This window comes from Lepidothrix coronata, unplaced genomic scaffold (assembly GCF_001604755.1).
Source record: "Lepidothrix coronata isolate B3197 unplaced genomic scaffold, Lepidothrix_coronata-1.0 Scaffold98, whole genome shotgun sequence".
NCBI classification, from domain to species: Eukaryota; Metazoa; Chordata; class Aves; order Passeriformes; family Pipridae; genus Lepidothrix; species Lepidothrix coronata.
The window spans coordinates 3,134,225-3,149,364 of NW_016690278.1; the positions used below are offsets into that span (position 1 = coordinate 3,134,225).

Consider the following 15,140-nt stretch of genomic DNA (forward strand, 5'->3'; position numbering starts at 1 on the left):
GAAGGGGGTTAGTGACCCCAGGCAGTCCAAACCTGAGGAAGCTGAAAGGCTGACAGTCTGGCTTCCTTAAACCTGTTGACTACTGAAATGCTGCCTTTTGCACAGTAGTTCCACTTAGATAATGCAGAGGGTAATTTAAAACGTTTTGCTGTACTTGCAGTGTGTGCTGCTGCCCTTGCATACCAGCACTGTTTAATTTGTCTATTTACAAGCTAGATTAGAAAAGTTAAAGTATTTACCATTCTTTTTTTAACATATGCTTCTTTTGCCTATACTGATTCGTTAGATTTTATTACCCTGTGTGCTTGGTTAAATATCTCCGTAGCAGGCAGGTAGCTGGAATCACACACAAAATAGCATGACTTTACACAGCCTTCCTATACTACCCATATTACGTTTCAGGAAAACTTTGGGATTTGGAGCAGGGTTTTTTGGTTTGCAGTTATGAGATGTCAGCAAAGCCTACTAATATTAGCAGAGCAGCACTGTTTCATGAGCACATTATTTTAGCTTTTCTTGATATCACTTGGCTTAGAGTGTGTTGAGCTTATTTCAGTCCAGTGAGTTGACTGATGTGAGAAAGGAGATGTGGGGGAAATTATCCAAAAGTATTTGTTATTAGCCTTTATTAAGGTGAGGGGCAGCAGAAAAGTTATAAATAAGTGCTGTTCTACTTTTAAATAGTCTAAAAAATTAGTCCTTTTTTTTAGTTTTTATTTTGATAGCTACATATCATACCTAGCTAATCTGTGAATAAGAAGTTAGATCCCTTTCTGTTGAGAGAACAGTCTTAATGCTGAAGTAAGTATTAATTGAATTTGTGGTATGCACTTGTAACTCTTCCCATTACTAACCCCTGCATATCAGAGCTGGAATCAATACATCAAGCTTTGTTCATCCTGGAGACATTGTCAGCAACAAGACTTGATTCCGGTGCTTAGGTTGTTTAATGTGTCTGTTAATCGTGTGTGTGAAACAGAATAGCATTCATCACTTTCTTCTGTGGCTGTGTGGGCTCAAACTTCCTTCTCCAGGAAAAACTAGCAGATACACCTTTCAATACACAGCAAGATGTAACTCCTATGCACATGGCATCTTACTGTCATTCACAGATTATAATTACACTCTAGTTTTCCCTATTGTTTCTGCGTGCCAAAGTGATGCTAAAGACAGCAGTAGGTTTTAATCCCTTTCAATAATTTGAACAGTGAAACCCGAATCCTTGCTCTGTTTTTGTGTCACCATTACTACTCAGATGCATTATAAACTAAAACCAAATGGTTGTGTTATTACATTACCATTCATTGTTTTTACAGATATAAAGCTAGTTTGTTAGGCATTACACTAAGTGGAAACATAAAGAAACGCTATGGCTGAGGACTGTGAATAGAAAGAGAATGTTAGGTATTTACAGTGTAATATTTTTTTGTAGGAATTAATAATACGTAATTAATTCTTACTTAAAATCAAGCACTGTATTATTAGGAAAAAATTAATGGATATCTCAAGTCATTGATTCTCACAAGCAATCTAGTGGCTTATGACCTGATTAAATTGTATGCACTACTTATATTGAAAATCTGATCCAAACTCTTCTTCTGACAGCTAGAAATTTTCCTTGAATTTCCTACTCAGGTAAACCTAAGTCTGTTTTGCTTTCATCGTCCTTTTCTTATTTACTTCATGTGTTTAGAGACAATATGATTCTTGTCCTTCATTTTGAAAGGTTAAACAGGCCAAATAACATTAAACCCTTCCCATGGGATAGTTTCAGGTCCTGACAAGTTTCTTTTGCATTGATGTGGACTCATACATTTGATAAAGATGCAGGTCCAGAACTTGTGTGAAATTGTGTGCTGTGTCTTTCAGAAGTATTTTGACTGATGCAACACAAAATTTTGTTTCCCTTTTCTATAGAGGATTCGCACTCAATTTTCATGATCTCTGCATGTCATCTTACTGCCTGCTGATATTCTTATGTTCTCCTTACATGTCAGTTATTTCCGGTTTAAAAACTCAACTTTCTGAAGATACTTAGTCACCTACCTCTTACAACCACGAGTGTAGGATTGTATGTGTTGTAGTGTAGGATTGTATGTGTTGTATTATTATAATGACTTAATTTCTGCAGTGTTTCATCTCCCAAGTTCTCTGGCTCTTCTTGTGGGATGTCTTCTCTCAGCTGTTCCTGATGGTCTCGACTTTGTGTCATGAGCAGTGTCCAAGACTTTGTGCCAGTGTCTCTAGGTATGATACTGTTCCTCAGAAGCTTCCCTCCAAAATAACTCCCCTCCAAACTGACAATTCCCCATTTAAACACAGCTTGTTATTGCTTCCATGTTACTTAGTTCATACGGATTTCATAATTCCGGTCTTAATCCTTATCTTCTCCAGGCACACAGTATTTCTCATAGGACCAAAAATAGCTTGCTCAAATCTGTTTTCTTGCCCAGAAACGTATGATCACACGTAGCTTAGTGTTGCACTTAATTTCAGTGCATGTTATGGAGAATATCCTACCGTGCCTGCAGTCATCTGAATTTCAGGGGTTTCTTAAAGCACACATCTTGCTGCTGTTTAGGGAAACAATATCGTCTCAAACACAGTAGATTTACATGTGTACCTCATATGGATGAAATGTCCCTCAAACTCACTGGAAATAGTGAATAAATCTTCATCTTTAGTGGAGCTAAACTCTAAACAGCAGGGGAAAGAAAGACCAGGAATGGTTCTTGTCTGTCTTATTTCTGCGTCTTTTAGAAGTCCAGTTTAGATAAAGTGGTCAACAGTTTAGTACTACCATGGATTTAAGAAGAGCTAGAGTGGATGGAGGATTAAGTTTTATGTCTTCTCTGTTAAATGGTAGGAACGGTTCGTATTGCTCAAAGAAAAATCTTGTTAATTAAAAAAGCACCATTCGTGTTCATTCTTTCAATATGTGATAGTCTTGTAATAATAAAGTAGGTTGGTTTTGGCTTTTGTGTATATGTAATAAGAACTTTCCTTTTTTATTACATCAGTAAATCACAGCGATTACAATGATTTCAGAGCTTGCAATGCAAATTATATTGTGCTTACGTATTAGCTATTGTATTTCTCTGCCATGAAAATGAAGCATTACCTTTATTCTTATTTCTTTCTCATATTTTTTTTTTCATTCCTGCTTGCAGTTCAGAGTTCCTCAGAGCGTGATTAGATTATTAGCATTTCTTGCCAGCTTGCAGTTTTAGCTGGGATGAAAAGAGGTAAGCGGAAGTCCTTGCCAACTCTTGCATTAGTTGTGGCATAAGAATCATTCAGAAGACAGCAAACTATTCAGGGAAGTCACAAAGTCACGCAATATGAAAAAAAATGTTGTGCCTCCATGTATTATATTGAATTTAAGACAGCTTCTCCCGTTCCCTGCTTTTGGTGAACGTGAAGTGGTTGTATCATGCCAAACTAAGTGTTCATTTGGCAAAATAGTCTCTCTCTGCAGTAACCAGTAGCTGAGACAGGGGTGTAGGGCAATAAGATGTTGTGATACATCCTCAGCTGGAGCTCCAGGAGTTCACAGCAATGGTTTAAGTCTCCCACTAAGCTGTTGGCTTGCTCTTTAAAGACATCCAAAATTTTACCATCAGCAGCTTGCTAGGCCAGTAAGATCTGTGCTCGAACTATGTATTTCTTTTTCTGTTTTTGAGTCTTGAGTGCATTCTTGTAGGTGTCATAGTTCTGTATGTGAGAATAGATGGTGACCATTCCTATCCATTTTCCTTATGGTGCTCACTTACGCTGACTTTATTGATCCCGGGGTTGGCCGTCTTTGGATAACTCCCTTTTGCCCGAGTCATGTATTCATTTAATGATCCATACATGTGATCATGGGGTGGCCTTGTTGGTACCTTTGTATTCACATTAAAGAAAAACTCTACATGAGCTGGCAATGTGCACTCACAGCCCAGAAAGCCAATGGAATCCTGGGCTGCATCAAAAAGGAGCATGGCCAGCAGGTCGAGGGGGGCGATTCCCCCCCTCCACTCTGCTCTTGTGAGATCCACCTGGGCTACATACAGTTCTGCTGTCCCCAACATAAGAAGGACATGAAACTGTTGGAGCAAGTCCAGAGGAGGGCCACAAAGTTGGTAAGAGATACGAAGAGAGGCTGAAAAAGTTGGGGTTGTTCAGCCTGGAGGAGAGAGGGTTGTGTAGAGACCTCCTGACAACATTCCAGTGTGTGAAGGGGGCGTTCAGGGAAGCCAGATAGAGACTCTTCATCAGGAACTGTAGTGATAGGATAAGGAGTAATGGGTGCAAAGCAAAAGAGGGGGAATTTGGGATAGATATTAGGAAGAAATTATTTACTGAAAGTGGAGAAACAGAAGAACAAGGCTGCCCAGGGACGTTGTGAATACCCCAATCCTGTCAGTGTTCAAGGCCAGGTTGGATAATGCCTTGAGCAGCCTGGTTTAGTGGGAGATGTCCCTGCCCATGGCAGGGGGGGTTGGGACTAGATGTTCTTTAAGGGACCTTCCAACCTTTAACATTCTGTGATTCTGTGATTGATTTCAGATGGGACATCACAATATTGACAGGATACCTGCCCACAGCCTTCAAGATTCAGGTGCACTATGGCCACAACATGTAATGATATTTCTGATTCGCTCTAAACTTGTCCTCAAGCTACTTGCTTTTCCTTTAATCCCTACTGAACCTCACTGTGACATCTGCACCAAATTGCATACTGTGTAACCAGGTTCTCTTTCCAGAGTCCTAACAGCTTGCACTCAATCTGACATTCTTCAGGTATAGTTAGGACTGTGTTCTTCACATACACTTTGCATTTATCTACACAGAATTTATTACCTTGCCATTTAAAATCATGAAAGCTTTTACTGGAAGGTTTACTTTTAGCATACTAAGTAATTCTAATTTATACTCAGTAAATCTTGCCACTTCCCAAACCACCTCCTTTTTCAGATTGCTTTGGACTGCATTTTACCAATTCAGACTCTCACACAGATCCATTTTCCAGGAAATTTAATCATACTTCCCTTTGCCTCCTGGGCTTGACCACTTTGCTTAGAAATTTCAAAGCAAAATTAGGATCAAATTGAATTACTTTCAACTGGATGTTAATAATTTGAGTTGTAAAAAGACATTGTCATACTGCAGTATTGAAAACAAATTTCTGCATTGCACCAAGATTAAAACATGCTCTCTTCAGGAAGAGCTCTTGATTTCAGTGTCATATTTGTTCTGAACTGCTTTCTCCAAATTGAGATCTATTAAAAGTTTTTGGTAACGTAATTGAAAATGGATTAGTACAGGGTTTTGTATGTGTGAAAATACTACAGTGCCGAGTTGATTCAATTTTTTTTTTCATTGCTACTGTTAATCTGTTGTTGATTATCAAAAGCAAAATCATTAGTATAATGTAGTACATCCTCTCTCTGTGGCTTCAGTGGAGCACATCAAATAAACCAAAGCATCTGAAATTGGAATGTATGAAAAATGCAGTATTATGTTAATAGAATATTTCTGTTAAATGGGTGCTGCTAATAACTCTGCTGTGAAGCTGGTTTTGTAGCAAGTTGAGGGTTACAGAAGAATTTGCACAATTGGAGGACAGCATTTAGCTTTGCAGCAGTAGCTTGTTGTCTGTTACAAATCTTTTGGATAAAATACAGTATACTACTTTCTATAAAACTTACTGTGAAATATCATGTCCCATAAGATAAATTTGTGAAGGTAGTTAATGGTTGTTTTATTTATGCTCAGATACAATTCTTCATGAGAGGATTTAGGAAAGAGTGGAGTGTCAGGCTTTGTGAGAAAGGATGCTTATGCCATTTAGCAACAAAACAACCTCCCCTTCTTTCTTTTATTTTCAACATTGCACATTTTCTTTCTTTTCCTATAAGGGGACTTTACTGTAAAATCCTAGATATGAAAGCCATGGTTTCAACTTTTTCCAGAAAAAATGGAGAATGCAAAAGCATAGTCACCTTGCAGAGGTCACAGGAGACAGCTTTAAAGTATAACAGGCCATGAAGGAAGTGTGCCTTATAACTGGAGAGGTTGAAATCTAACCAGATCAGCTGTTCCTTTATCAAATTCTTTTATCATAATTCAAAATGTGAATTATAGAGGGAGAAGAGAAAATTGGTTTTTTTCTAAGAGCAAATATCATCACCAAGCCCTTTCCTAGACACTCTTTTCCAATTCAATCTCTAATCTGCCAGTGTCCATCTCTTGTCTTCAGGGATGCCATATTTCAATTTCTCCTGCAGTGCTGGTTTAAACGCTAGCAGGACTGATGGTGTTGGTTCCTGTTCTCTGTGGCAGCAAGGAAATTGCCCAACCCCTGCTGTCTCTGGTCTATCTCATCTCATCTCATCTCATGTAACAAGGAAAATATTCACCTTCCAACACAGAGCAAATGTTCTCTGATAGCTTTAGTCAAGAGTTTTTGTTAATAAAGAGTATTTGAGTCAAGTTATAAGTTTGTATGTTTTTTTCGTATTTATTCTTGCTTTAATATAACAGAGATATCTGGTTTTTTAGAGGCAAATTTAAGATAGCTTGAGGTATTTCTCAGAGTTAGACTGTTGCTTTTCTACATGTTCTTTGACTGTAGCCTGAAAAATTTTAATCTGACTAACAGCAACCACGTTTGCTCAAGCAGAGCCATTTGAGGTCTGAATGGGATGTGAGGGGCGTTCCTTAGTTCTGGTTTTGAAGTGTGACAATGTTTATTTCTCATACACGCCAGTGGTTTTAAATAACTTTCATGGTTCTTAGCTTTGTTAGGAGTTCTTTTACGTTTATTGCCCTATGCTTAGTATTACTTCCAGTAGCAAAACTTCTGTTCTTGGCAGAATTGAAGTAGAACAAGATGAATGTTTTGAGTGTGAGACGTTATGCAGTCAGAACTTATGTCTCTTGATTTCTTCAGTGTATGAAAGAAAAACTTCAATACCCATCTCAAAATCTGATTGTAGCTCAAGCTTACACCACCTCACTGAATAACATTTTCAATCTAATTAGCACATATTCCTTATGTATTAATTACAGACCAGTCTGTTTGCAGATTAAAAAAACAGCCTTTTTTCCTTTGTCTGCTACTCATAGGAAATAATTCTATTTCTCTGGAGTTAGTAGGTGTTATTTTAGCTCTGCAGTTAGAGGAAGTACAGATTAAACCCAAGATACCTGTCCTTTCACTTAAGCAGAGGACAGTATTTGCTTGCCGTGGGCACTACTGGAACAGACACCAAAACAGTGTAAATATTTCCTACTGAATGCTTCAAAGTTCTGTGCCTTAAAATCACCATGATCTATATAAGAATTAGTAATGCTCAGCATGATGCCAATGTGAGTCCTTTTGTGAGTAAAAGCACTTCCACTTAATGTCTCTTTTCCCCCTACGCCCCTCTCTCTCTCTTTCCAGATGCAGCAGTTGTTCCACGAAAACTATGAACACAACCGCAAGGGTTACATTCAAGATCTACACAACAGCAAGATTCACGCAGCCATAACACTTCATCCAAACAAAAGACCTGCCTACCAATATAGGCTACACAATTACATACTAAGTCGCAAGATTTCCGACCTGCGCTATCGGACCATCCAGCTCCATCGGGAAAGTGCCCTGATGAGCAAGCTCAGTAACACTGAAGTAAATAAGGAAGATCAGCAGCTGGGAGGGATGCCATCTTTCAATCATTTCCAGCCACGTGAAAGGGGTGAAGTCATCGAGTGGGAGTTCCTGACCGGAAAATTTCTGTATTCCATGGTGGAGAACCAGCCACCCCGGCAGAGCCTGAGCAGCGTCCTGCGGGCTGCACTGGATGACACTGTGATGCAAGTCATGGAAATGATAAACGAGAACTCTAGATCCAGAGGAAGGCTCATTGATTTCAAGGAAATACAGTATGGCTACCGCAGGGTGGACCCTCTGCACGGAGTGGAGTACATTCTGGATTTGCTGCTTTTGTACAAAAGGCACAAAGGAAGGAAAGTTACAGTTCCAGTGAGACGCCATGCTTACCTTCAGCAATTGTTTAGCAAACCTTTCTTCAAAGAAGCAGAAGAGCTGGATGTAAGAAGCTTGCTGGAGGATACCAACACTGACACTCAGTCTTTCTCTTTCCTTTCAAATTCTTTAAAGATTTTTTCCTCATCGTTCCAAGGAACCAAAGACATTGGGGGACACAGTGACAAGAAAATACATATCCTCGTCCCTATCACAGGAAGATTTGATATTTTCTCAAGATTTATGGATAACTTTGAGAAGACTTGTCTGATTCCCAGGCAGAATGTAAAGTTGGCAATAATTCTCTTCAGTTCCGAGCCAGGCCAAGACTCCAGCAAACACATAGAATTAATGAAAGAATACAGCATTAAATATCCTAAGGCAGATATGACCCTGATTCCAATGGCAGGCAAGTTTTCTAGAGGTTTAGGTCTTGAGATGGCCTCATCTCAGTTTGACAATGGCACTTTGCTGCTATTCTGTGATGTTGATCTGGTATTCACACCAGACTTCCTCCAGCGATGCAGAGATAACACTATTCAGGGAGAACAGGTTTACTATCCTATCATCTTCAGCCAATATGATCCAAAAGTAATATATGGAGACAACCCTCCAGCTGACAGTAGTTTTGTTTTCACAAAAAGAACTGGATTTTGGAGGGAGTATGGATTTGGAATTACCTGTATTTACAAAAGTGATCTGCTTACTGCTGGTGGATTTGATACCTCTATTCAAGGCTGGGGACTTGAGGATGTAGACCTCTTTACTAAAGTGATAACGTCTGGCTTGAAAGCTTTCAGAAGTCAGGAAGTAGGAGTTGTCCATATTTTTCATCCCGTTCATTGTGACCCCAATTTAGATCCGAAACAATATAAAATGTGCTTGGGGTCCAAAGCAAGTACATTTGCCTCTACCATGCAGCTCGCTGGACTCTGGCTACAGAAACATTTGGGTGTCAGGTACAACTGGACTCTGTCCTGACATCTCAGCCTATTTGGCCTTTTTGGGGGAGTTTACCTCATTATTGTCTTATTTGATTTTGCTGTTGTAGTTTTAAACTCCCTCCTCATTGTCTTCCAAAGACTGTTGACCTCAAACGGGATGACTCTGCTGTTCGCTGATGTTTCTTATACTTACTGAACTGGTGAGGTGAATTCCTTCATGTTTCCTTTATTTAAAATTCAGTCAAGTCATGGAAATCATATAAGCCCGTGGAGCATATTCATCACAAGAGACTGTATCAGAAGAATGTTCTCCTTTAGCTTTCAGATGCAGTATCATCCTTGTTGCATTTCTCAGATTTGATGTGATACAAATATTTACCGGTGAAGGTACCACAAAAGTGCTTTATGCTTCTTCTGGGGATGGAACTCTATAAGATAAACTTGAGTTTTATAATTTATATGAGGACTTATATGTATAAATGCTACTTTTCTTCATCTTTAGAATTTTTAAAGTAAATGAATAACTATAATTGTACCTTTATTTTTTAAAAAGAGAGTAAAGCCGAGGAGCTACTTGCAAATACAACTGGTACTGGCTACCAAGGTCCTTAAAAGTCTTATTATTAAAACAAACTCCTCATCGTTGTTCAATCAAAGTGTAAATGAACTCTGCTTTCACAACAAACAGGATTTAATCAAATATTCATATACACTTTAGAAGATTTGTGAGCCAGCATCCTTCATTTGCAGGCAAGAAGTAACTATGACTTAACATGGTCATGTATGATTAAGTGCAGGAATACAGTATTCTTATTTTGAAACAGTATAAGTTGCTCTTTCTCTTTTTAGAATGAGTCTCAAATACATAATTTTCTTTTACATTCCTTTCATAAAGCTGCACTTGATACAGAGTGTTAGAAGTTAAAGCTCTATTTTTTTTTTTTTATATATTTTCCATGAGTATTGGTACTCAGCAGCAACTTGTTGTTAAAATAGTTGTAGAATAATTATTTAAGTTTCAAAATTCACTATTGCTGGTCAAAGTTCCTTGCCAATATATTTATATTAGTGGAGATTATAAGACTATGTTCAGATATAGCTCTCCGGACAGCCTGAAGTTGTCATATGGTGGATTCATGAAGTATTTAAAGGGATACCAACAGAAGAAATAATAAAATAAATTTCCAATTTTAGGGAAATGTTTATATAGGGATATATATGTGTGCATGTGTTTGTGTGCGTGTGTGTATATCCCTATATACATGTAGATACATAGAGACACTAATTGCAAAGTAGGTTCCTTCTTTCAGTTCAGGCAGTGATTTGTTACAATCGTTGTTATTTTTGCCACATACTTGGAACATTTCATGTTATACTGTGGTAAGAGCTCAAGAGACATCCAGGAAACCATCACAATTCAGCTAAACTTAAAACAGTGCAATGGGTACATCCAGCAGCTTCAGTACCCTTGATTTTAACCTATATTTCAAATGGATCTGGGCAAGAAAAAGTTGTAACTGTAACAGTTTCAGCTGTAGCCAACAACTTCTGCATTTCCTTTCAGAAAAAAAAAACAACTAAGAGATTGGAATTCACTGACATATCTATTTATATAGGATATCCTGATAAATTTCCCAAGGCATGAGGAGGGTGTTTAGGTCTTTTATCTGTGGTTCTCTGTTCTGGATTCATCGTGCAAGGAAAAAAGGCAACCCTGAAGAGAGTTGGGTAAACTCAGAATTAAAGGGCTGGCTGTAACTTGTTGTATGCTTAAAAATAAGGCCATTCCCTTGCCTTGGAAAGGGTGGTAATTGTGACAGAAAGGAACAGATAGAGGGTAATTCATGCTTGTCTGCCCTGCTCAAGGAGAGCTCCTGGCTTGTTGTTCTCCTGGAGCTCTTGCCTTCCTTGCCCAGTATTGTTAGCTCAAACGTTTGTCAAAAGTGAAATTCGGCATCTTATGAAATAATTCATGGAAACTGCTCTTTAAATTGAGTGCAAAGGTCACGCTTTTTCAATAAGAAAGCCAAGAACAAGGAACATGTCATTTATTTGATCGATCTCAACTAACCAATGCAACTCACATTGTAAATACCAAAAACTGCCTGTTGATAAATGTTTGTGATGATTTCATGAACAAGAAAAAAACTAATTATTCACAAAGATATCTAAGGAAATCATTGTCTACTGGGATGTATTCCAGTGCTTATTTCAGTTACTTAATTTAGTGGCCAGAAAGCGTTTGCTTAGCTCAAAGTAAAACAGTAGATTAGAACAAGCAATGAAACCAATCATTCAGTGGGGATAAAGATGAATACAGAGGGCTTGCAGGATCAGGTCCTACATGACATAAGCAAAATGCTAGTATTTACCAGTAAAAATATTTATTTAGTGTCTGACTGATTCATTTGTTTATATGATGAATTACTTTGTTAAAAACCTGATTATAAATGTTTATTATGAAATATTGCATTGTCTTTTGAAATAACTATCCTGAGATAACTTGAGAACTTGTGTTAGTTTGTCTAAGGAATAATATGCCTTCTAAGAAGATCATATTAAAATTAAAAAAAAAAGCACAAAAGTGTTAGTGTAATGTTACATGTGTATAGATTAGGATGGGAATGTCTGTGCTAATCAACTGTTTGCTTTTGTCTAGTCCAAATCATGATCTTGATTGTAAAGTGAAATTTCTGTGTGTATGATGTCCATTTGTAAATGTGTGACTAGTGAATTCACAATAGAGCTTAAAAGACCAACTTTTCCCCAAACCTCCTTACCCTGGGAATAGATTTCCTGGTTTCATTGCTGGGAAGTGGGTTGCAGACTGCTTACCATTTGGCTGGAAAAAAATAAGCATCTCAGCATTCAGCACCCGTAAACCTTAGAAATCCCTGTACCACCGCATCATGGTATGTTTTCCCATTCATTAATTTAGCAGAGCATTTGCATCTCCTGGGTGAAGGGGAAACAAACAGCAGGTTGGGCTTTCTAAGACTTGCTGAATGTACTCTGCATCAAAGTACTGGTTCTCAAGCTGAAGAAAAGCAGAAAGGCCAGGGGGAGATGTGCAGCTCAGCCACGGGAGTTGTCACCTTCTGCCCAAGTCGTCTCCTTGCTGCTGCCTGTGCTGCCAGGTGCCTCTCCTTGGAGCAGGGAACAGGCAGGGCAAGCCAGTGCAGGACAAGAGCTGTGCTTGTTGCCAGCAGCTGCTTTTGAGAAGCAAAAAGGCCACGTTAATCAGCGTTTGGGAGGAGCGAAAGGAGGGTGCCGAGCTGAGGATTCATTGCACTGAGGTGGTAGGTTGTCTCATGCACATCATGTTTCTCCCTGTCCCCACAAGGAAAGGGAGCCTGGTCCCACACCTCTTCCCTGTTTGCTCTGAATAGGCATTGTGAAGGAAGGGGCAAAACAATCACTCCTTCCACTTTGTGGGGCTCGTGGGCCTGGACTATTCCCTTGGGATCCTGCGGTATCATGGGACATGTGGGGGAAAAGGTGCCAGACGGCCTTTCCAAAAAGCAGGACAGAGAGAGGCACGTTCTGCACTCACCAAAGACCAGAGGGATGTGCACAGAAGTGCCTTTTGGAGCCTTTGCACTAGTGTGTGCTTGACAATGCCTCAAGACTCTTGCAGAAAATTACGATGCTGGTAAAATGACTCATGGAAGTGCACTGCACATCCCGAGGGCCTGTGGAGACTTGTGAGTAGCACGAGGTAACGACCACTTTTTTATAAACTTATAAACAAATAGGCAATTGAAAATTCTTTTCGGTTTCTTAACTGATCACCACAATTACTTCTTGAGATGTAGTTTGCTGCACTGAAGGTATTGCCCCAAAGAATGATGCCAGCTTTAAGACACAAACAAAACACATGTGCAGATTATATCTGATTTTCCTGCAACTTGAAATCAGTTAAAATTTTTGGAGAAATGTAAGGACTAAGAATTGCTGAGCCACCGACTGGGGGAAAGATTTTTCTCTCTGGTCTATTTTTAAAAAGAAAATAAAAAATGCCTGTAGTAGATACATGCAAAAAATCAGCCATGATGTTATGGTAGCAGTGATAGTTGTGGTCCTAAACTGTAGCACAATGAGGTATTTCACCAAGTGTAACTATTTACAATAAGTGAATATCACTGAATATTACAGATGTCTGTCATACATCTGTAAGTAACACATAAAGTTGTCCATTTTCAATCCTTTCATGTCTTAGAATAATTTTCTTTATGTTTTTTTCTGTCAGCATTTATTCATTTGATTAATGAAATGACTTGTCATGACTCAAATCTCACTTTCCTGTTTTCCTTTTTCTTGAGTCTTTTCATTTGCAGTATATATTACAACAGTATTGAAACTTTTTGAGCTAGCATGATATTTCTGTTATGGTTTTATGATGTCATTGCCATATAAAACTGCTGAACTAAAATATTTTACTGAATGAGTTTCCAGTGGTAATTCAGATTGTTTCCATTTGCCTGTCACTGTAAGTTAAAAGTGTTCTGAATATTATTACTTCACCTCTTCCTCTGGTCTCCTTCATACTGAAATCCCACCAAAGCAAAAAAATGCAAAAACTTTGGAAATTAAAAAAACTCTGTAATGCTTAAGTCTGTAAGAACAGAATCTGGGGATTTCCTTGATCTCCTTTCTTTTTTTTTTTGCCTTCAAGCCTTTTATCTAGAATTTCAGAACTATACTTACCAGTTCCATAATTTTAATAAAATAAATAATGGTTATTAAGATGTAAGACAGCACATATATGGGCTACATGTTAGAAATTGTAATTTCACATCCTTGTTTTCTAGGCCCCTTATTACTGAACAGATGTTTGCTATTTAAGTGAACTTTGGAGATAAATTAAAAGCACCCTTGATTCAGTGTTTACTTAGTGCTTAACCCTGTAGGCAGAGATCCAAAGATGTACTATATACTGCAGGCTGAGTTTTGTTGCTCTCACTCTTCATTAGGGTAATATGGAGCAATAAACTATGCTTATTTTTCACATCTGTCCATACACTGCTGGCTAAAGAAAAGATAAGCTAACTAAATGCTTTGAAGATGGTGGTTGAACTGTGGGTGACCAGGGAGAGAACTACTGAGTGTAGTTCAGCCTCAAAACCAAAACTCAGATCTGCTTCCAGGTAAGGACAATCCACACATAAGAAGTAGAAGCCTGAATCTGTACAAATCATCATGACATCGGGGGGTTCCACCTTAAGGCTTCTAGAGTGTGATTGCTAGGAGCTGTCACAGTGCAGTCTGAACACAGTGGTACCATCACTTCAGGAAAAAAATGAGTAATTCAGTCAAGTGAGGAATGCAATAAAAGTGTTTCTTGTGTGACAGTGTAGATAGGAAGGATGTAAATTCAGAGAGGTATGTGTCTCTTTTTATGTTAAGAGAGTGAAGCATAAAACTTATTTTGAAGTAGAACTTTGCTTTACTTTCTTCCTAAAAGCTTTTCCTGTTGCTTTGCATTCCGTTTGTACATGCAGAGACAAATGGTGGGACTCTCTGGAGCAGTACTGAAACTGTGAATCTCCCACACCTGATTTGTTCTGACCAGCAAGACCAAGTTTTGTGAAGTGGTAGCTGAGTTGGCAATTTTTAGTTTTTCCTCTTCTCTTTTTAGGCATGACACACTTTACTGTTACTTAACTGGGAGTGGGATCCTTGACAGCTTCGTGTCAAAGATGCATCAGTGTTTTGTGCCTAATATGTTTTAGTCTTTCTGTTGCAGCTTCATAAATTGCGCTGTTACGTGGCACATCACTGCTTTAAATGAAGAAGTTCCCTTAAGCAAAGGCTTCTGGACAGAAGAATACAGCTGATGTAACACTGCAGCCACAGCTATGTGGCTGAAATAAAGTGCATTCACCTGTGGTCGTTATTTTGCTGCATTCAGACAATGGTTTTGCTTGGTGGGAAATTAAGAATGAATATGAGTTATGACTGAATATTTTCTGTTGACAGAGAACAAATCTGTTTAACTGGGGCCAAGTGATGAACTGTTCCTCCAGCATGTGCTGTTATTGGAGGATATCCAGAGACTGTAGGTGCTTTTAACCAAACAAGTTGCAGGGAGATGTCTGTGGTAAAACTGAATGGGAAGCACTGTGTTTTGCACTCCAAACTGCTGGTAGCAGAAACTTTGTCTTACTTGTAAAATTATG

The 15,140-nt window shown here is 38.6% G+C and overlaps 1 protein-coding gene across 1 annotated transcript in view; it reads left to right on the forward strand.

Annotated features, from left to right (window-relative positions):
- Window positions 1-11,732, forward strand: part of CHSY3 (chondroitin sulfate synthase 3) — a 142,329-nt gene extending 130,597 nt beyond the window's left edge. Inside the window, exon 3 of the mRNA XM_017822553.1 lies at window positions 7,433-11,732. Within this exon, the coding sequence (XP_017678042.1) occupies window positions 7,433-8,998 (1,566 nt within the window). The 3' untranslated portion in view covers window positions 8,999-11,732. The remainder of the gene's footprint in view (window positions 1-7,432) is intronic.
- Window positions 11,733-15,140: the final 3,408 nt, after the last annotated feature.